The sequence below is a fragment of the Pithys albifrons genome, chromosome 5 (assembly GCF_047495875.1).
Source record: "Pithys albifrons albifrons isolate INPA30051 chromosome 5, PitAlb_v1, whole genome shotgun sequence".
NCBI classification, from domain to species: domain Eukaryota; kingdom Metazoa; phylum Chordata; class Aves; order Passeriformes; family Thamnophilidae; genus Pithys; species Pithys albifrons.
In genome coordinates this window covers 21,215,372-21,238,184 of record NC_092462.1, presented here as the reverse complement: position 1 = coordinate 21,238,184, position 22,813 = coordinate 21,215,372, and the positions used below count along the sequence as shown (strand labels likewise).

Genomic DNA, 22,813 nt, shown 5'->3' with positions numbered 1-22,813 from the left:
TGACAGTTTGAGAAAGTCATCAGTCTACTGCATATTTTTTCTGCATTTCCTGACACCTACTCTTTATCTCTGTAAGAAGACTGTTTTTAATGACTTTTGAATAAGTGCAGAATTGTTCTTGAATGGTTTTAATGTTCTTATATTTTCTTAAACAAAATCAGATTTTATATCCTGAGCAGGCCTTAATTTGTTTTACCTGAAGAAACAAAGCACACTGAATATAAGGAAACTGATTGCATGGGGATTTTGACTAGGTAACCCCAGCAGAGAGCAAGGATGGGGCAAAAGAAAACTCATTCATTTTTTCAGAATTTCATCTGAGTTTATACACTAAAGGTAGAGATACAATTGTAATAAATGAAATACAAACAACCACTACCTAAGCCTGCTCAAGTTCTCTTTTCTCACAGTCTCACTTAATAATTGTTTCTGTGTGTTAGCCTTACATATTCTACTGGCAAGACTCTATCACTGACAAAAGACTATGGCTTTAGTAAAGTCTTTACTCAGATTAACTAAGTCAACAGTAGCAAAATATTTTTTGGACTACTATAAAGATATCTTTTGTTCTGTGTCAGCCTACCTACAATTTTATTTGGGAAAAAAATGATCAATTAAAACCCTAGATGTCAATTATTTCAGAAATGCATTTGTATCTCATTTCTTCAACATCAAGCTGGTTATGACTTAATGAAAGTATTGCCTCCTTCAAAGACTTAACTTTTTCTTGTTGGTAAAGAACCTTTAAATAGACTTGAAGTTTCTAACATTTAGATAGCAGTATCGTAGTGTTGAAATCTTAAAACCAAATATGCACACTTGCTTGTATTCAAAATGATAATTTGAAAGTTTTTAAAAGATGATAACATTGAGGAAAATATTCTTGGGCCTGCAGAAAGACATATTTTTATTATAAAAATTCTCTGATAATTACAGGAATCTATGATAGATTGCAAGATAAAAATGAAAAGCAATTCAATTGATTGGATTAAAAAACTATGATATTGATAAATTGACACATAAATGGTTGCAGCCCATAATAAAGCTGCAAGGGAACCGGTTTAGTACAGTATGTACCTTGGATAAGATCCCAATTTTATTGTAGGAATATTTATTTTAAATAAACCGCCCATTTTCTTTCACAGAGCAAAATTATTACAGTAAATAATTTCAGTAAAGTATTTTGGTTTAAATCCTTAAATTAAATCACCATACAAAATAATTTATCAGGAAGGAAAGTGCTGGAATTCTTGTGGTTGCTGGAACCAGTCAGTCTATCAGCACTTTTTCTAACTTACAAAAAGATGGCAGCAGTGAGAAAAAAAATAAAGGATTAACACATATCCGAATCTATATTCCCGTTACTCCTCAAGTGTCATTAACTGCTATGGAGACATAAATTCATGTTATGATACACACCTTGAGAAGGAACAATCACTGCATATGGCAAAATACCGCCAGGGCAAGGAATTGCTGTTTGCACAAGTGCTAGTTTTGCAGAAGGGTTTGTACAACATAACAATAATGTTTTCCTAATATGTAATTAATTCTAATGCAAGTATTGAACTCCCATCTACTTTAATGTTTGATACTAAATGTTATATTAAAATGTCTAATATTAACTGCTGCAAACAGTTAAACCGAGCAAAGCATCCAACAAGAATTTTATTTTATGTCTCTATCTGTTGAGAAAAGAAATGAATCTCACACTAGTAGATCCTCTCAAGATGGTTGAGGAACGGGACTTGGATCTTCCAGAGGAAGCTGCAATCAACCCTAGTTGCACTGACACTGACCAATGGGATGGATTGTCCCTGGACTTCTACATCCATTTCTGCATACTCAGACTTGACTTCTTTCTCAAACAGGCACTGAAGCTAATGATAGTGTTCCCTTCCTCAGCATATTCTGGGTTTCTTGGGCCAACTCTCTTTTATAAAATCTAAACTGATGCTGCATTTTTTTAATACATATTTAAAAACATTTCACATCTACAGACCCATGTAAAGAATGGCTTTCTCAAATATCACTGTCACAGAATATTAGAGTTGGGTGGGATTTCAGGGACTCACGTTGTACAGACTGCTTCTCAAAGCATGGGGAATACTGAATTCAGGCTTCTCCCCTCTGTAATCCATTAAAAAATGATTCCAGCTCCTTTTTTCATGCCGTTAATTTCTTCACCCCTCCCCCTGTGCAAGTTCCTCTTCCATCAATAGAGAAGCCAGGAAGAGAAAATTTGCACTGCTAACATATAGGAAATGCTTTTAGTTTATCAATAAAGTAGCAGGAAAATGGGAGAAAGTGACTTAATTGTTAATATTTACAACAATCTGGCAAGACTGTTCTCCTGGGATTGCTAAAAAATAGTGTATCATGTGTATAAGAAAAATTCCTGTCATAGGTCAAAACCCAGGTAATAGAATTATGAACAGGCAAAACACAATGCCAAACCTAATAAAAATAGGGTAGGGAAGAATTAGAGAGGCATTCCAGTCCAAGCAAGAAGAGGTAATGAAGAGTCAGCAAACAACTCTCATGTAAATGGAAATAATGAAAGAGGCTTCAAGTTAGAGATGGTGATTGGAAACTTCTGCTCTTTTGTTCCTTATTGAAAGTGGAGGAGGGGATAGTCAATGAAATCAGCAACGTAATGCTTTATAAAGAAACTGTAGGAAGTAAAAAAGGAATACAGAAATTGCTTGCTGCCCTAGGATGGCTGTTGAAATCAAGAATTTAACACAGTTTTCAGAAACATACTATTGCATAGCTAATAGCTCTATACAAAATTGCAGGTTAATTTAAAAATCTGGTTGCATTTACAATCATTCTATTTGTTGTATTAATCTCAAACTAAGCACACATACCTCTCGACACACATGCACAAAAAAAAAACACAACAAAAATCCCCCCAAAAACCCCAAACCAAACTACCCCTGAAAAACATTGAAACCACGGAAATTGTCAGAAAGGAGACACACTGCTGAGTATATACAACATGCAGAACTTAAAACACCTTTTCCTGATGTATGCGATAGCCATCACTGATCACTCACACATACATGTCTTGGCCAGTATAGCATTACCTCTAGATTACTGAACTCAGAATGCCATAGAGGCTGATAGAAAGACTTAATATTCGCCAGAGGTCAATCTGAGGATGATGTGTCACTGAATGAACTACTGGTCTGAAACTCATTCCTAGAAGTTAGATATCTTTGTTATGTTAGTCCTATCATTCTGAAGTTCTTACCCAGAAATCAAGGACAAAATAACATGGTGTGTGAACTGCATTCTCAGATTAAATAATGAAACCTTAATAATTTAAACCCAGTAATTTTTAATATAGTTATTAAAAATATTACTTATACAATTTTTTGAGGTTTTAAAGCTCCAAAATACATAGCTGAAACGATTATAGTTGTTTTCATAGCTACCTGGTAGTTAAATACACAAACTCATAATTTCTGAACAAAAGTACTCTTGGCAGCAAGATTTTTGATGTGGTTTGGGGTTTTTTTTTGTGTGTGTGTGTGTTTCTTATCCCATGGCTGGTGCTTTTAGGTGCTGCTTTGTCATTGAGAGGTATTCTCCTATTCATCATTTTCTAGCCTTCTAATTTAAGAATTTATTATGTAGGCAGGGAACAAAAATCAATAACACCTGACCTGAATGAACCAGATATTATGCACAGCAAATTGCTGAAGTGAGCATTTTTTCATAACTTAAAAATTTACCTTTGAAAATAAGTTTTAAAATGCTCATCCAAACCCATCATGATTACTTATGAATATTTGATGCATCTGAAGAAAACAGGTCTGGTTTCAATGCAATTTTCCATAGAAGAAAGGATCATTAAATTAGTTAGATCCTACACCTATACTGGAGCAATCTGTCCAGCTCTCCTCTCAGCTGTAGAAAATATCTGTTCCAAAATTGGCTGAGTCACTGAGCTGGATGGTGCAGCCTTGTGATGCTGCCATCTGTGTCACACTTACTCAATCACACAAAACCCATCAATTCCGCACCTTTCAGGAACACTCAATGAACTTAAAAAAAGAGGGAATGTTGTCTTCTCCAAGCCCTCCTCCTCAAGTTCTTCACTCTACAGAACTTCTTTCTACAAGTTTTACATTCATGAATAGCAAGTCATTCTTGCTAAACCTCTGACCTACATTCGCCATCACTTCCATTTCTGGCCTGCAAATACACTCCAACAGAAAGAGGAAATTCACCACACAATGAACAAACCCAAGAATGCAAATCTTACATATTGCTTCTTGAATTGTCATCTTATATTTCTACAGCCCCAAAAAAGCAAGAGAACTTGCTAAAGTCTGGCAGAATAGAAAGCCACATAAGTTCGTCCTTTATCAGCTAACTCTAACAAAGACATTCTCAAATAAACCTGCAAATGTTAATGGATTTTAGAAATATATTTCTCTGAGGTACTGTGAAATTCTGCCAGAACCATAAATGCTCACATGCAAAACATAATCTATTGGAAGACTATAAAGTTGTAATATGACTGCTTTCAACAGAATTATGGATTTGACAAAAATCACCCTGCTAAAAAAATACTTACCATAGTCATTATCATAAAAAATAATGAATTTCTGCCAGGCATACTCTGTGACCACTCTCAAGATGACATCATTTAGGTAGACAGGGGGGCGGACAGAGAGTGTGTAGTCATCGTTGCGGTTGCTCCTGGTGAGCCCACAGCCGCTCCTCGGCGTTCCTGCCGTTGAGCGCTGGATGAAGAGGTGAGGGATGTGCATGGCATCTGCCAGTGACTGCAGGGATCCTGCTGACGTGCAGCCAATGGAGCTCACAAGGGCCAGGATGCCTTGGTTCATCAGGTCACAGGCTGTAAGAAAACAGTGATATTTTGAGTGGGAGTGGTTCAGTGCACAGGCCCTATTTTGCTGTTGAAATACAGGCATTGGGAGTTGAAACACCACAGGTTCAGTCAAATACAATATGGATAAGAGTACAGTATGGATAAATTTTTCAAATTGAGTAATCCAGACCTAAAATTCATCAAAATCACGAGGCTTGTCTATTCACTTTGAGGTATCTTGCGGTGACAGCTGGAAGACTGACCTGTCCATGCTGTCCAAAAATGAAATCTCCCTTAAAAATGAGACTCACCACTGGGTCTTAGAAACATTAAGAACTGAATTCAGCTATGGAATTAACATGACCACCCAAGGAGAAAAGCACTCCTCAAAGTCTAGCACAATAGCTCCACGAATAGTATCTTTGCATTATACAGAAGAAATAACAGCTTAGGTTTGCTGTCAACTTCTGAAGACGACTGAATAGGATTATGTACATTAACTTGTCAAGGAAAAATGGAGTTGCTTTTGGGTTTTAAGAGGTATATGTACTAATCTTATGCTACTTTTTCTTTTAAAGACAAACAACCCTCCTTCCAAAAGGTAGTCTTGCATATAGCAAAATGTTTTCAAAAATCAGTGAACAGTTTACATACATTTGCTTTCCTCACCTTCTTAAGAAAGCCTTGAAGTTAACTATGCATAAAACACCTTGTAACTAATGGTCTTTTTAATGAAGGCTGTTACAACAGTCTGAAGTACAATACTAATGACATCTACATTAATACTAAAGGTGTTTATCATTAATGTTACTGTAATCAATAAATATCAAGGGAATTAATGATGATTAGGTCTGTAATTTTGAAGGGTTACATTGTGAAATAAAGCAGAGTCAAGTGTCTATTCTGGGTTTCCAACAGACTGGAGAAGTTGAATGAAGAAACAACAGAGACTTGTAGCATAATTCCCCAGAGCACCCCCAAGGCTAAATTGTGAAATACTCAATTTGACATTGGCAAAGTTACATAAGCAATTAACCTGCATTTACACATGCAAATTAGGTAAGGGGAAAGGGGATGGTAAAGACTAATATGTACTTGCATATGAATATCTAATACTAAACTGTACAATTACTTATTTTGTTGTTCTGTTCTGTGCATACAACAGGTGCAGGCAAAACCTAGAAACTCATATGTGAGAATGTATTCCTCTAAAAATATGAAAGCATATTCTAGTTCCAGACTTGTTCTCTCATGCCATTTGGCCCTTACTCACAGTAAGTGATAATTTACTTAACTAATACTTATTGATCTCAATGGCAATATTTAGCGTGAGGAATGGAGTTCCACATTCATGCCCACATGGAGCTTGACTTTGAAGCCAAAGGATAGCACCAGCGGTCATGAGTGCAGAGAATTACCTTCTCCTAAAGCCAGTGTATTGTTCTCATTAAGATACAGAGATCTGGAACATGCAACAGCAGATTCCCAGGGCCTACTGGTGCTGCTGCTGCTGAATCTCTGTTCACTGTGAATGCTATGGAATTCCTTCATTCCATTAAATATGGGAGGGAGAGCATTCCACAGGGAAGTTTCAAAGTATTTTGGCTTAGGATAAAGTGTTCCCTCTGTATATGCTCTGAACATTGCTCAGGTATGGTGTTTATGTTAAAGGTAATACATTTTCAACAATCACAAGTATCTTTTTTCAGAAAAGTATCAAATATGATTGGTAAGTGGACAAAAAAAATTATCAGTATCTCACAACTTTCTAAAATTTGGAACATTTCAAAACAATCTTAATAGCTATTCATCTTTTATGCTGCTTGTTACAGTCCTTTACCATCACTTTCCAAGAAGATAAAAGACCTGTCATGTTACATTTTTAGGGAGATGCTGAATCTCTTTCTTGATATGGTTTTCCTGTACCAAGGGCTGCAAAATCTGAGTTGCACATCCCAGTGAGAATGTTACTGCTTGAAAACAAACTATTTTGATTGAGACATTGCTAGATATTGACAGAATTGTTATGAATGAAATAGGTATTAGATTTTGCAAAAGCCCGCTTTTAATTCAACAAAAATTTTAGTTCTTATGGCTGTGATGCCACCTTTTCAAGTAAAATATGTAGTGAGACCTTCCAGTCTCTAAAATATGACTTTTAAAAATATAGCAAAGTCAAACTGCATTACAAAAATTGCTTGAAAAATCTGTAAATTTCCAGGCACACTCTCAGATCCTGAATAACCAGTACACTCCCTGTAATGCTGCGATGTGGAAAACATCCTTTTTATGAAAATTGTTGTTGAAACATGAAGGGGAAAAAACCAGCATGGAACATTTAACTCCACAGGGCCCAATGTTAATACTGGCAAACAAACTGAATAAAGCATCAAAATCTTCTCCCTTGACACTGCATCACATTTGTTACAATAGCCTCAGGACTCAAGTTGCCTGTGTGTCTCTTGCTTCCATGATATGTTTATGAGAATCATGTGTGTTGTATTGGTGTAATGTGCATTTAATTATGCTCACAAATAGACCTTACTCCTGTACACTTAGAGACCATTTAATACACAGAGAGTTGGCTGCTGAAGAAAGGACTGATACCTCAGAGGTTTTTCTAGAAAATGAGTGTGTGAGTTGTGCCCACCTCTGAGCCAGACAGATTGGATTATTCTTTAAACATAATTTCTACAATATATACACATACAAATTAAAGCTTATACAATATGTCAAACTACTGCGTACAATATTCATATATTCCTCAGCCAAGCAGAACTTTCGTTATCTCGAGCAGAAGAGTTGCTTGGTAAAAAGCATAATACTTTGATCTACAGGTTTTCTTAAGCCTTTTTTCACCTCACTAAAAAAAAGCTGTATTAAATCCTTTTCCTAGTGATCCAAATCTTTCCACAGTATCAATTAACTAATAGCTATAACAAACATATTTCAAATTCTGGTTGCATTCCTTTCTTGAGCCTGAAATATCCAATTTCTATTTTACCCCATCTGTGTTAAGAAACCCACACACTCACATATATACATATATGCATATACTGAAATGCTATCTTGGCATTCAAAACTCTGTTGCAATTAAATTTACAATTACCTCCTCAGAGGTTGCATTTCCAAGCTGCTATTCAGTCTACTGCCAGTATGATCAAGGAATATTATTTTGTGTATCAACTAAAAAAACAAAGACTTCTGTGTCAGTTATGTCCTCAGCCACATCAGTAGACACATCAAATTCAAATGGATTTGTACACAGCACTATTGCAAATTTAACAAAGAAGGACCAGAACATTAGTAATAGTGTTTCTAAACTACTGATTCATACCATAAGTTACATTTAAACATATGTTGTCCAGGTACTACTAATTCACCCTCATAACCACCAGATAACAGACACTACTGACAATTGCATCTTCACCAGCTAAAGGAATAAAACCAACCACATAATTTTACACATTATGTAATAAGAATATCAAGAATGTCTATAAAGTAAGATAATTTTAAATGTTTCTTGATTGTATATATACATAGTGTGTACAGCACACGCTGGCATACACCACACATTGCATTCAACTCTTCAGCTTATCTTGTTTTTTTTCAAAATGGAGTTACTGAATTTTCAACACTGGTGGGCCAATTGCCAGTAACAAAAAAAGCAATCTTTTAGAGTAAAATCCCTTGTTAGTTTGGCAGGCATCTAAAGAAAATAAAAAACGTAATTTTGTCTTTAGTATGCTATTTTTTTAAATAAAGAGCACAGCCGATGCAATTTGAAATAAATAATTTACATCTAGGCTATCAGCTCCTACAAGTACTTCCAGCAAAGCAGGATTTAAATGGCTCTGGTTACAAATGTGTGCTTAAAATGAGTTCTCTGTAAAACGGAAACAATGGTAGGTCCTTAAATAACTACTAGTTGCTATAATTTAGAAAGAAAGGAAAAAAATCTATAAATAAGAGCAAGTTAAAACAGATGTAGGAATAAATAAGAAGCGCCAAAAAACTGGGTTACTGAAAATTAACTATTGTTATGAAACAGAATTTTCTTACTTACTTCTCCCTTATTCTTCCTGATACTAAATCATAACACATCACCCTCATATACCAGAAGCTGATGACCCAAACTAAAAAATATAGTATGACATCTCTGGAGACTTCAATAACAGTCCAAATTTACTTCCACTTAAATTGGAAACAAAGTAAGACCAACTCTTAACATTACATTTTTGAAAATGCTAAATGTTGTACATAAAGAGTGGGGAGGATACCTTTAAACTATCAGAAATATGTTATAGGGTCCTTTTCATCTTCTGCAATTTAGAAACTATCAGGATCCTTCTAGAACTGTAATTTTGTTTGACTGAGATGATGAGTGTACAGAAATTAGATCTAAATCCTGCTCCCAGAATTGTCGTCCCATGGGCTTGACTTGTATACCCCAATGTCATTCCCCGGGATATTCTCGTCAATGTTGACATTGTTTCAATCTCTGATCCTGGATGTTTTCCACACATTATCCACATATATTAATGCTTCAAAACTATTTATCTGAATGAGAAACTGGGGAGGAAACCCTCTTGTGACTGATAGCTCTAGCTTGGGATGGAAAGTGATAAGTTATAAACAGTCTGTTTCCCTGTGCGTCTGTTCTGTATTTTGAAAATGGTCCAAGGACTTTGTCACCAGGAGGGCCAAATTAGCTTTCCTTTGATTTCTGTAGAAGGTGAGTACAGTCTTTCCACAGACATATTTTTGTCTTCTTACTCTTTTGGACCCTGTACAATGCACCACCAGATGAATCCACATTCCCTGAAAGGATACTCAGATTCGTTCCCCATTCCATCCAAATGGTGAGGAATCTACACTCTGTCAGACATCAGGGAGAAAAATTTAGTCTATATGAACCTTAAGTTTCCCCCAAACATTAGACATGAAAGGAGTATTAATGGATTTATTAATGCATTCCAGAAACTCTTCATCCCTTCCATCACCCTATTGGTACTAATCCACAACCAAGTCAGGGCAAACAGCTAATTCGAGGGGCAAAATACAACATCAGGCAACTTGAACAGCTGTAAATGGATATTAGGCAATCAGAACTGCTATGTAGCTTTGAAAATATAAGCTATTATTTCTTGTTTACTTTGAGAGTATGCTGGTGGTTTCTCCACAAATCCTTACTTTGTTTCAGGGTGCTGATGAAGACTGAGGGACCATAGCATGCAAATTCCATCTTTCAAAGGCAAAGGACCAAGGTTCAAGTTTGCATTTCTTTCACTGAGATGTTCTGCTCCCTCCTCATCAAATGGCCATACTAGCCAAAATGCCTTTTTTTTTTGCCTTTCTCATTGTTTAACAACACTTCCAAAAACATTTGTGAATTCATTGCAGAAAGATAATGCATTCATATAAATACAGCCACGAAAACTGACTACAGGTCTTTCTGTTTGGTGTTCATAATCTCAGATGCAAGAAGTATAATGTGATTATGAGACCCATGATCAAGTGAAATTGGCCTCAAATTTTCAATAAATCTTTTTAGCCACTCTTGGATAGCAATTCTGTTCTTGCAAATTATTTTTCCTTCCTAACAAAATGCTTCATCTCTGACTTAGAAATGAATTATTTTTGAGAAGAGTGACAGCACATTTTTAATATATCTTGAAAACACACCAGAAGGAAATAAGGATAAGATGAGGAGAAAGGGGGATTATTAACTGGATCTTAAAGAATATTCCCTCTGCAATGCAGATAAGAGTCTATCCTGTTCCTTTTCTTGATAAGGTTATAGAATGCCACTTCATTTACATCTTCTCTGTAAACATTAGTCAGTCTGCCCCTCCTGCCAATACACTACACAAAACTCGGACTGCTAGCAATATTTTAAATTCACTTGTAATTAACCTTTAAGGGATTTTAGTTTGTCCTGACTGTAAACCAAACTTACGTTTGAGTCTTAACAGCTGTGCTTTCTAAGCCTTGGGATTTCTTTGTTTGGAAAAAGTAATCCAAACTTCTGATATCTAACAGTAAAAAAACTATTAACAGAAAGCAAATTTGCATCTGAGTCGCACAAAACACCACAACCACTTTAGGATTTTTTGAAAATGAAAAGCATTTTGTGAGGGTCTTTTCTGGATCAGATTTCTTCCTGTATACAGGCTTTGCCAATTATTGTGACATTACATCCATCTCATTAAAATTTAATAATTCATCTGAACCCTGGAAAAAATAAACTAGAAGTCTCACAAGTTTGGAGGAAAGCAAGATTTATACATAAAAGGTATTTTGACAAATCTCTTGCAGGGTGCAATGTGAGAGCTTGAAAGAAGCACAGCTTACAAAGTCTACCAAAGAGAAGGCTCCACAAGTTCTCTTTTTAGACAAATGTCCTGACTTATTTATTTTTTCCTGCAAGTTCTTCTGTTCTGTTCTACAGAGGCACAAAATGGGTATGTGTCTTCCCAGGCAGAGAAACAGCAGTACAACTTATATTTCTTAAAACTGGTTTCACCTGGCACTCAGCAATTTTACCCAAGCTTTGTCTCAGAGATGTAGTGGTTCCTAGCCCTTCAAGAAACCTCAACTACTTTAAAAAACATTTTAAGAAATCCTCATCACTTTAAAAGTTACACAGCCACAAATCTTCAGCTGCAGAGTGGCTTTAGCTGCCATCTCTACTAGCATGTGAACATGAGTGTACTCCCCAAAATTCCCATGCTTTCAAGAATGTTTATGGTTGAGACATTAAAAGAGCTGTAGTGCTGAAAGATCTGGAAAGAGAAGACTGTGCCAGTTGTTGAAAGCTTTGATATAAAGACTAACATGTGAAGGGGGGCATGTAAAGAAGGAAGTTAAATCAATTAAAGCCAGGTAGTAACATTCACTGGAGAAAATCTAGAGACACATCATAAAATTGACTTCTAGGATCATGGCATCCCAACAGGGATGTCTATCTGAAAAGTTAATGGAGGCTACTGGAAAATAGAAAATGCAAGGAAATGGAGGCATAGATTCCAAGACTGACTCCAGAATACTCTCTTTTATTTGTGCTGAAAGCTCACTGACATAAGCCAAATCTCATCTACTGCCAGCATCCTTGCTACAAGTGTTCATGAGCAATTTCTATTCATCCATTCAGCAAACTTAAAACTTTTCATTTCAAGTGCAACCATCGGTAGATTACACTTGATTACCTAATTTATGATGAAGTGCATATCACCTCAGTATAAAATGCAACTTTCTCCATCCCTTACTTACATCCTCCACCCTTGCATTGTTACTGAATCTTTTAATTTTCCTAACCAGCACTGTGTGAGAAGTTATTAAGCAGCAAACACTGTCTGATACCCTTTTAATATCTAGCTTGTCTGCTGCAGAGCAGACAATTGCTGAATAGTAGCAATTATACAGAAACAAAAAGGCTGAGTCTTAAAGCAGCTTAATATAGAATGAAATACAATTTTATCTAAAGATAACATCCTGATAAAATCACAGGGATTTACTCTAGTGCTGTGTTCTCTGGAAGTCTGTGAGGAAATACTGAAAGAAAAAACATCAGCAACAAAACCTGTTAAAACCTTGAGCGTCAACATTTCTCATTTTATAAACTTGATCAAAACAAGTCACAGTAACTTTCTTGTTAAGAGAATAAAACAGGGAACTTGATGCCATTTGACAAAAATTACACTTTCCTTGCCACCTGTCAGTCAGACTGTCAGGCAACTTCCTCTTCCATCCTTTCTATCTTGGTTCTAACTTTACCTTCCTATCTCCTTTTTCTTTCCCTGAGCATTGGCTTTCATCATCCTCCCATTGGCCATTCTCTTTCTCTCCATGGAATCTGCTCCAGCCAAACAAATCAATTTGCTTTTCCACTTCATGTTTCCTCCTTCATCTCATCTTTTTCAGCTTTTTTGCCCCCCACTTACTTCACCCCATCTCCTTCAATGTCATGAAAAAAGATCTAGAGGACTTAGCACTGGACTGAGAACCTGAAGATTCATATCCTGGTCCCACCTTTGCCATTGCTTTGTCACCTGACTAATTTTGGATTAGTAATCTCATTTCCTTTATCCTTTGGTGTTATGATACTTTGACACCTTTGTAAAACACTTCTGAATGATGCAAATACAACAGATTACATTTGTGTTCCACTCAACAATTTTTCTCAAGGTTAGAAGGCTCGTTTCTTGGCATAATTCACATCGCCAGAAGTTCCTTTACATCTCCTGTCTTTTCTGAATGCTCATGTTTCATTGCCCCCCTTCTCTTGCCCAAACTATTAATATGGAGACAACAGGCTCTGCTGGAGAGATGCAGTGTGAAGCACAATACCACAACCTAGTCCAGGGCAGACAAAAGAACACACAGCTGGTAGCATTAGCTTAATTGGAAGCCCTACAATGGCAAGAGCTGCCTGTGCTGCCCTGGATGAGCTTGGCATTCTTCCAAGCACAGATATTACTGAACAATATTGTTCAAAATAAGACCAACCCCCAAAGGATGAGAAATCTGTGAACAGCTATCTGGGAGAGCTTTCTTTCCTATAGTGCAAACAGCAAATATTCAGGGAATGTTCTGCTAAGGGGACAGTTAAATAATCTTTCCTTTTCTTTTTTTTTTTTTTAATGTGGCATTGTAGACAAATTATTTTCATAAGCCAAAAAAAAAAGTACACATTTAAGTTAACCAACCCACACACCCCAAAAAAAAAACTCAAAAAAAAAAAAAAGAAGAAATCTCAACAAAACCAAACCACTAAAATAAAAGAAAAAATAGGCAATTCTACAGACAAATGAATAGAGAAGAGTAATTTAAGACCAAACAATACTAAGACCAGATCTTGCATTTGCCACAAAAAGGGGAAACAGACTCTACATCAAGATAAAGAGCTTTGTATGAGAAAAAGCAGAAAACAAGGTAGACAGTACATCAGTTGCAAAAAATACTCGGCTGTGAAAAAACTTAGAAGTCTGTAGGAGTTCAGAACATCAGTTCCATTAGCAACTTAGCCACTCAAGGAAACCTCCAATGAGTCAAAACAACTATCACCATTATTATTTGCTAAGAATAGACATTGTGCTTATTTCACTGACTGACACACAGAATAACAAGCATGGTAAGAACTTCAAAAAATAAATTATAGAACTCATTTTATTGCAACTCTGAAAATGCTTTGCAAAGATGCTCAGGATCTTCATCTCTATTTCACAGAATAAAAAAAACAGATGTGCCAAGAGGAGTTTCTTGCCCAAGGTTAGAAAGCAAAGCAGAGAAATTGTTTTCCATGCCAAGCTCAAACACGCACAAAGGCTGAAAACAAAGTCCTTTGTTGCAGCTTTTCATTGTTTGTTTTGTGCATTAATGTGCCATTGAAAAGGTTTTATGTTCTGAGCCCAAAATAACTATGCTTTATGAAAAGGAAAGATTTTTGAAGGCAAGGTGAGGCAGCCTACAACAACAGAATGAAGTGACAAAGAGTTCCAGGTCCCTATCGACCCCAAAGAAGGAGCACTGTTGATTATGAGAAATGGGGACTCTGTGCCATCATAACAAGATACCAGCACGTGTGTAATGGGGAGTGAATGCTGCAAAAGAAAGCAGAGCTGTAGGTGGGATCCAAAATATTGACAGAATACACAAAAATGCTAGTAGACATGAAGAACGTATTATAAGAAGAAATATTCAATAGGGGAGTAAACATTTCACATGGAAAATTATAGATACAGCATTCAAGAGAAGGGAAATTGTAAGGTATTGAGGTAAAGGTGGGGGCAGGGTGTAACCATGCACAGAAAATTCAACTCTTGGGAAATAAACACTCATGATCAGGAGTTTGGGAAAAATACACTTGCATCAGGGGAATCTAGCATCTCAGCCCCTATCACTTAAAAACACTCTCAACATGATTTGATACCTGATGTGCAGCATGATAGGTTCTAACATTCTCAGATATGATACATATTCAGTAACAACTATATAAGAAATTGAAACCCAGAACAACACATTTACAAAGGGTTGAGGGTGAAATGGTTACACAGTGAACTTAAAAACTGAGAAATGTTAAAACAGTACAGGTGCAAGGCACATGGATAACAGAAAAAAGGGAACACAGGGTTTTGCAAGGAACAGCAATAAAGGAATAAAGAGAATAAAGGAATGTAATCATGGCTTTGAGATAACAGAGAAGAATGTTATATATTAGTTGGTAAGTGATGAGGTGGTAAGATTTGAATTTGTGAAGTAATAAATCCATTTCAACACGAGGAGGATGCAGGGTGCTGCAATGTGGGAGTAATAGAAGAGAGAAGATACAGTAAGGAGGACAGTGAAAGTGATGCTGTATTGTATTTACTGAAGGGCAAATAGTCAATACATTGACAAAGGTCTCAGTTAAAAGGGTACTGGGGAAAAATCAACTTGCTGCATGTTATAGACAAAGCAGCAGCTGGGCTTGGCAGCAGCTTCAGCATGTGAAGAGAAGGAGAGAAAAGACAAAATGTGCCTAAGTCTCAGATTCTATTTTTGCTCTCTTACTCCGGGAATAATAATGGTGCAGTGTTCCTTTAGTGCCAGTTGCAACCTTTTACTGAGATTGCTTTGACTGTAACGACTGCAAGAGATGCCAGGAAAAGAAGGTAATGCAGCTTTTCTTCTCCCTTGACTTTTTCCAGTGTACCAGAAAAAGAAATTTGCGTAACTCCAAAATGGAAAATATAAATTTTCAACAAGGAACATTTGGGTAACACTAAACACTTAACCTTAATTGAAAGTAGCAGTTATTCTAAACCATGCACACCATGGAATAATAGGATTGAAAGGAGATTTAAAACCCGTCTTGGACAATGGTCAGATGCGTCCAAGGAAAACTCACCCAATCAACTATCAGAAATCAATTAACACAAAGCCTATTTAGAATCACAGGTAAAGCTTCCCTTTGCCTTTAAGTAGCATTTCAGAATTGTACCTCTCTCTGACAAGCACAAAACCATGTGGGGAGTGAAAAAAAGTAGTCTCTGCCTCCAAAGCTGGAGCAGAAGTAGTTTTCCATAGTTTTACAGCACAAGACAGCAGTGCCATGAGCAGGAATACCATGTGGGGTGAAGCATTAGAACTGTTTTCCCTGAAATGGAAGTTACCGTTTTCTTCCCGGATCTTGTAAAAGTTTTTAATTGCTATTGAATCTAAGCACCAGTGCTCACTGTGTTGTTTTGGATACCAGCAACTTTATTCCTTCATTGAAGTCTTCACTCCTGTGAGTGCAGCATTTCATGTATTTACTGACATGATTTTTCTCTCATTTTACCAGCTTTTCCATGAAATGCACTGCCACAATACCTCTACAAAACAAAAGCACTGACTCCACTACAGGATTCTTTCTTCTTGGCACATTTACTCATTTTGCATTGGTATCACCTCCCAAGTCATAAGAGAGTTGGTCTATCACTAACTGGATACAAAAGAGAGGGGAACGAGGCTTCCTGTGTATATCATGAGCTCCTGGATGTGGATGGCAATAGTGTTATTTGCTTTAGATTGCTTTTTCTGTGTGTTTAGCTTGTGTAGCTTACCAGGACGTCCTGAACCTGGCAGTAAACCAGAGAACTATGTACCACCTTCTGATCTGCACTATTAGAGCAACCAGGTCATAGGAGAACAAAGATGCAAAAAAAAGAGCTGACATAAACAGTATTCTTTTCATTCAGGCGTCTTCAATACTTTGTGAAAGCAAGGAATTATGGTTATTCCCATTTTATCACACTATCTGAAGGTTATAAGAGATTTAGCAGGACATCTGAAAAACTGGAGGTACAAAAACCAAGTCTTTTATTCTGCCCAGTACTGAGTAAGTGGTAAAAGGCTGGTCCATATTTATGTAAATGGCACTCTAAATGCCTATTTGCTGTTTGAATCCCATGTGCACAATAGAAAAAATGCTGAAGTTTCAAAACTATTTTCTTAGGACTGAGTAGAGCACAATTTTCTTAGTTGTACTAAAGCCTACATGGTCGTTCTGCCACTGGGTTAGTCTGATCAAAGTTCAGACACCGCTTACCTTTCCCACTGCATCTCATTACTGTGTTGCAAGACGTTTCATAGGAAAAAAAAAGGTCAGCTTTCAGAAGTTTAGTTACAGATGACTAGCTGCCAAGAGTAAATAATTTGAAAATGCATTTTAACACATGAGTTTGCATAATTCTAACACATTATTCCACTGCCTCTAAGTCTGTTTCTGCAGAACTTGGGGAAAAAAAAACAAGAAAAAAAACAGAAAAGAAAGGAGGCTTAAGCTTAGCAAATAGCCCCAATCTCATTTCACCAGTTTAGAAAAGTGTGATGCTTTCCGACTTTTCCAAGAGTTATGCCTGATCTTCACCTGTGAATTAGTGAGGAGAGACAAGTACATTTTTCTATTTCTCAAGTCCTATACCATCAGCTATCTTCCTTTGTTAGCAGGGGAAGTTCAGATTGCTATATACTAAGCTGCTGTTAGTTAGCCTGTATGCATACATTTTCTTATTTGGTTTGTCTTCAGCACCCATGCATAAAAATGTGTATATATATAGAAAGAATATATCCCATGACTGTCTCCAACTTCTCCCTGTACAGAGCAATATATTGTGACAACATGCATGGGTCAAATGCAAAACCAAGAGAAAAAGACAGGCTTCCACTTTAAGAACATTAGTCTGTATCATTTATGGAAGCTGCCTGCACTCCTAAGCCTTTAAGACATCCAAGTACAGAAAAAGTCTAAAGTCAGTACTTTCTAAAGCTTCGAGTAACAAAGGCTAATATTTAGTATCGGTGCAAGAGATGACCTGAAATCCAGTGATTTTGTCCTCACAATAGAAAATTAAAGCCTTGTTTAGTCTGAAGTTGACATTTGAATTAATGCAGCTTTCATTACTCGTTATTTTTTCTGAAGGCAGATGAGCAATGTCAAATACCACAGATTAAAATGATTTGTCAAATTACCACACTTTCCAGAGTAAGAAATAAAAGGGGAGATGGAGCATAAAGGGGAGAAAGAATCACTGTCACTTCTAGAGAAAAAAATCAATCAGTGTTAAAATCCAGGAATGTCAAATGAGGAACGGCAAAGAGTAAGCCTGGTATCTTCATGCATCTCCAAGATTTGCAAAGAGAAACTGGTGGAGTATTTAAAACAGGGAGAAAACCCCCCACAACCAAGGAACAAAACCAAAACAAAGAAATGGCCTACCCCAATTCTCAGACTTTATGTATTTGAAAAACAAATCCAGTAAAAAGTCTTGTTGGGGGGGGCGGGGGGGAACCACTTTTTTTTCCTATGACCTCATATTTTTTGGATTGTTTTTTGCCAATTGACACATGAAGCAACCCAAGGTTCTGAGGTTTTGCTGGCAATCTAAAATTGTGATTACAATTCTGTTGAATGCCTAGGGAATGCCTTCCAGGACTGGCATCATCAACAAGCATTATCTCAACTCCTTCTTGAAAGGTCTTGTTTCCCCAAGATTTCCTTTTTCTTCGAAAGATAGGCAGGTAGCCTTGAAAAGATTTAGATCAAGTGCTTTAGCCTACTCCCTGCCCCAATGAAACAAACTGCAGCCACAGTCTCCCCCTGGAACTCATGCATTTACCTCACTTTTGATGTTCCTCTGCCTACACCATGATATAGAGTAAAAGCACTCTACAGGAAATTCCATAGAGAGTCCTTTTTTATTTTATGTTCTGGGAAGATCTCCAGGTGTACCACCAAAAGCCAGATTTTCAGAGTTCATTGGAGGACAACAATGAAATACACCATAAAAGCTCTTCGAGATGGAAGGGTCTCATGGGGCTGCAAACTTCAAGCCACACTCTTATGTCACCTTTTCTAGAATCTGATTTCAGCTGTTTCCCCCCTCCAAAAAAAAAAAAAAAAGAAAGAAAAAAAGGATGTGGTTAGTTCTGAGATACAATTCCCATTCTAACACATTCTACTGCTTTGGAATCACATATACACTGAGATGTCACTGTATCACATGTTTCTATCAGCTAAAGGACAGCTTTCTTCACATGCAAATTTTTTTATACCTGGGAGTATAACAGAAATAGAAACTCCTCTGGCCGCAGAATATGCAAACTGCCCACTGCCTTCGGTGACTGTCTTTTTGCTGCTAATAGAAGCTGGCACAGGATCAGGGATTCACAGTAACGTATCCTGCTGCAGTTAGGGCTGCTGCTTTTTGTAAAGTGTCTTCTCCTTTCATGAAGGAAGGCTTTAGCACAGAATACTGTTTCAGTGGACGGATACCCTTGTTTTATTTTTAATAGATACAACTGCAAAGGGAATTGTTAACAGTACTGTTGCTATGAAAAATAGATTAGACAAAACAATACATTTTATAGGGAACACTGATCACCTGAAGAATGATAAAATTATTGCAGCAACTGTTCTAAAATACAGACTACAACCACTTTCCTGAAGTAAGAGGATTAGCAGTTCTGCAGATCAGAAACCTGACCATTTCAAGTGAGGAAATTTTGAAACAGATGGCCCTGTGATGCTAAGCAAGCTTGGACAAACTAGACCAGGAAAAATTTTACCTGAAGACAGACAGCTTGACACTGAGGATGCAGACACCTGTGAGGGAGAAGAAGGAACTGCTGGCTGGCAAAGATCACTTTTTATCTGACTCTGACATTAGTTTCAGAAGGCCATGCTTCTTTAAAAAATTTTTTTAAACACCAGTCAAAGGGCACTCCAACTTTCTAGATTTTATTTTCACCATACAACTTGAAAATACAGTACCACTTGGTTTTCCAAACTGGTATGAACAGGAAGGAGTCACTGTGGCAATTTAAACAAATCAAAGACTGGCTTTTACAAACTGAACTCAGCTAGCTCATACCCAAAGCAATGTAAACTACAGGGGTAAAAAAGTCCAACCAGCCCAGTGCAGGCATACTGTGGTATGATGGCTATTTTGTATGCCACACATTTCCTCTGTAATCTAATATTAAAAGAAGGACTATTACAGTCCATGAAAATGTGGTATTAATTTTACCAATAAAATGGTATTATTAATTTTACCAATTCAGGTCAATCAATACAGATATATGAAAAAAACTGGAATTGAAAGTAAAGCCTTAATTTCATCTTTTTGGGATATCTATCACTAACACAAGAGTTGTTCTAGGCAGGATGGGTGAAACCCTAAGAACAGACAGGCTGCTGAAGGATTTAACCGTCATATTACACAGTACTTTAGAAGACTTCAGACAGGACCTCTGCATAAATTTTAACAGCATTTGTCTCTGCAAGCAAAGGTCACCAGTTTTTCAACCAGAAGACTGCTGATGCCTTCAAATTCCAGAATTAAACTGGTTCACCTGAATCTGGGATCATAAACTCTTCTCTTTACCCATTTCTCTAACACAGTGCTAAATTACTATTCCTTTATGTGACACAGCCCTTGCAACAAAAGAAGCTACCTGATGAGAGTCTGCACTACTGGGATAATTTTTCCACTAATTATGAGCTTGCTGGAAACTACAATTTTTGACACATGGCTTACTTGGAGAGACTAACCCCTTGAAATTCCTACACACAATGTGATTAACATGATCACTCAGGATGTGGAGGATTTAGACCCAGTTTTCTTCTTTACTTAACACCACCACCTCATGTGGTAGCGGCCGCTGGATGGGCAATCCCAGCTCCCGCTCCCAGCATTGCTCCCGGAAAGATGACAGGACTCCAAGATGCAGTGGAACAGAAGCACTTTATTAAGGCAAAATGCCTTCTTTTATAGGGTTAGGGATGGAAGTCTCTGGAAGTATGGGTGGGAGCTGGAGGTATTCAACCACTAACCAATAGGGGATCACATCCAACAGCCCATCAGAGGTGGGAAAGCAGCCCTGAGGGGTTAGGGGAGCAAAAAAATAGATAGCATCTCTAAAGGAAAAACGAACAACCAGGACACTATTTGAGTAACCATTACCAAACAGGAGAAAACATATATAATGCAATAAACATTCATTAAATGTCCATTAGAATCCCTTAAACAGTCACCGTGCATTGATCTTCTTCAGGGGCAGCTGGTTTAAGGTGGTCCTCATCACTATAAATCCATGGCCCGTAAGGCCTCTTCCACTGATTGTAGAATTGCCATTCTCCTACAATGTGGCCCTGTCTCAGGGAGACTGTTGCTAGTCAGAGAGGAGTATTCCGGGTAGCAAAGCCCCAGCCTGCCTCTCTGACCATTTCACTCTGCATAGGCTATACAAACATGTAATGCAACTTGGACTGTAACCCAGGGGTCCAGCAGTCTGCTATTCTCCCATCAGACACTCTGTCCCTATAGTACAATGATTATGAGAGATATAAGTTGAAATCTTCTGAGGCAGAAAAGAATTTATGCCTCCTATATCCTGACTGTGGGCAGAAGTCACTCAGCTATCATGTAAAAGAAGAAAATATCCTCCCTTAGGAATTCTGTGAATCTAAACTCTCACCTTCCTCGCTGCTTCTTACAAAAACTTCAGACAAAACATTTTTGTTTGGATGGAGCAGATACTTGCCTACTGAAATATTTTTTCTTTTATTTTTTTTAATCTATTCAGCAGAGAAACTAAGAAATCTAATTGCACACAGGCATGAAATACCACATTATCAAAGCAGTCCTTAGTAGATTGCTGAGAAGACACATGGAACACATAACCAGCAAGCATCATAAAGGAAAGGAAGTACAACTGTGTCTCCCTGAAATCCACACACAGAACCCAACTGATAGAGAATCCTGAAATCTGGCAATATAAAAGATTCCTGTGGTGACACTTTACATACATTTTGAAAGACAAATGTGCATTATTTCATTTATTTAATTTAGGGAAAGTGACATTATAAAACCAAAATGAGTATACAACAGAATTTGATGTTTAACCAATATTTTGCCATTTTTTTAGACTGCCGGAAAGAGTACACTTTTGAGGAATTGCCTAAGAGAGCTCACTTTGAGTTATCCAAATTAAAATCAACTAAATAAACAAAAAACTCCAAGACTCAACCCAAATAAAAACCTGCTATGCAAACAGGAAATGCAAACAAAAAAGTGAAAGGTCTAAGCATAACCTACATATGTCCCTAAGCCCTCTCCCTGAACAACCAACTCACAAACAAACAAAAACCTCCAAAGGAACAAAAAACCATAATGTTTTAAGGATTAAATCTTAAAACAAGCCCCTTCAAAGCCTTTCTTCCCACCCCAAATATTCTCTTACAGAAAACTGGGACACTTTGCATCATACTAATTAAAAAAAAAAAGATATATCAAAAGTATCATTTTAGGCACTCACAGGAATCCATTCCACATTCCTCTACATCTGCTATGCTTTTATTCTTTGCTGAACTGAAATTTCTTGGCTTTTGTAGTTTATGAGACAGACATGCTTTTAAGCAGGGACCACAAAAGAGCACACACAGCTTTATTCACAAGACAGTGATAACAGATATTGAACTTAAAGTTACATGTAAGACAATTTAGCTCAGCCACATTTTTAAAATTTCAGTCATATTTATTGCTTTGCATCTGAACAACACCAATACATCTAAAAGATTAGCTGTCAAAATATCAAATACACAAAGAAATCTTCAAACCTTGTCTATATTCAGTGAAAGAGTGCAGTGAAGAAAGAAAAAAGTTAAAAGTATCAGTAAGTAGTTTTATAGACTGAAAATGTTGCAATATGAAAGACTGAACCAGGGTTGTTTGCAGTAAGTTAGAAATAATATTCATGGCACTCATCTGAGATAAGGGAAAACCAAAAGTTTGAGATGCTGGTCCAAAACCCCCTGAAAATAGAACAAGGAAGAAATATTCTACATGCTGTCAACACATCAGCCTGTCTGGCTACTTTGGGGCAAAAAAGACTTCATTGTGGGCCTTGATAAATATATTTGAATAAGTTCTGCTAGAGCATGCACAA

General features: G+C 37.0%; 1 protein-coding gene across 2 annotated transcripts in view; it reads right to left on the bottom strand.

Moving 5' to 3' along the window:
• GRID2 (glutamate ionotropic receptor delta type subunit 2) overlaps positions 1–22,813 on the bottom strand; it is a 712,351-nt gene that overhangs the window by 300,427 nt on the left and 389,111 nt on the right. For both annotated transcript variants that reach the window (XM_071555860.1, XM_071555861.1), the window contains exon 3: positions 4,586–4,870. In XM_071555860.1, coding sequence (XP_071411961.1) covers positions 4,586–4,870 — 285 coding nt within the window. The remainder of the gene's footprint in view (positions 1–4,585; positions 4,871–22,813) is intronic.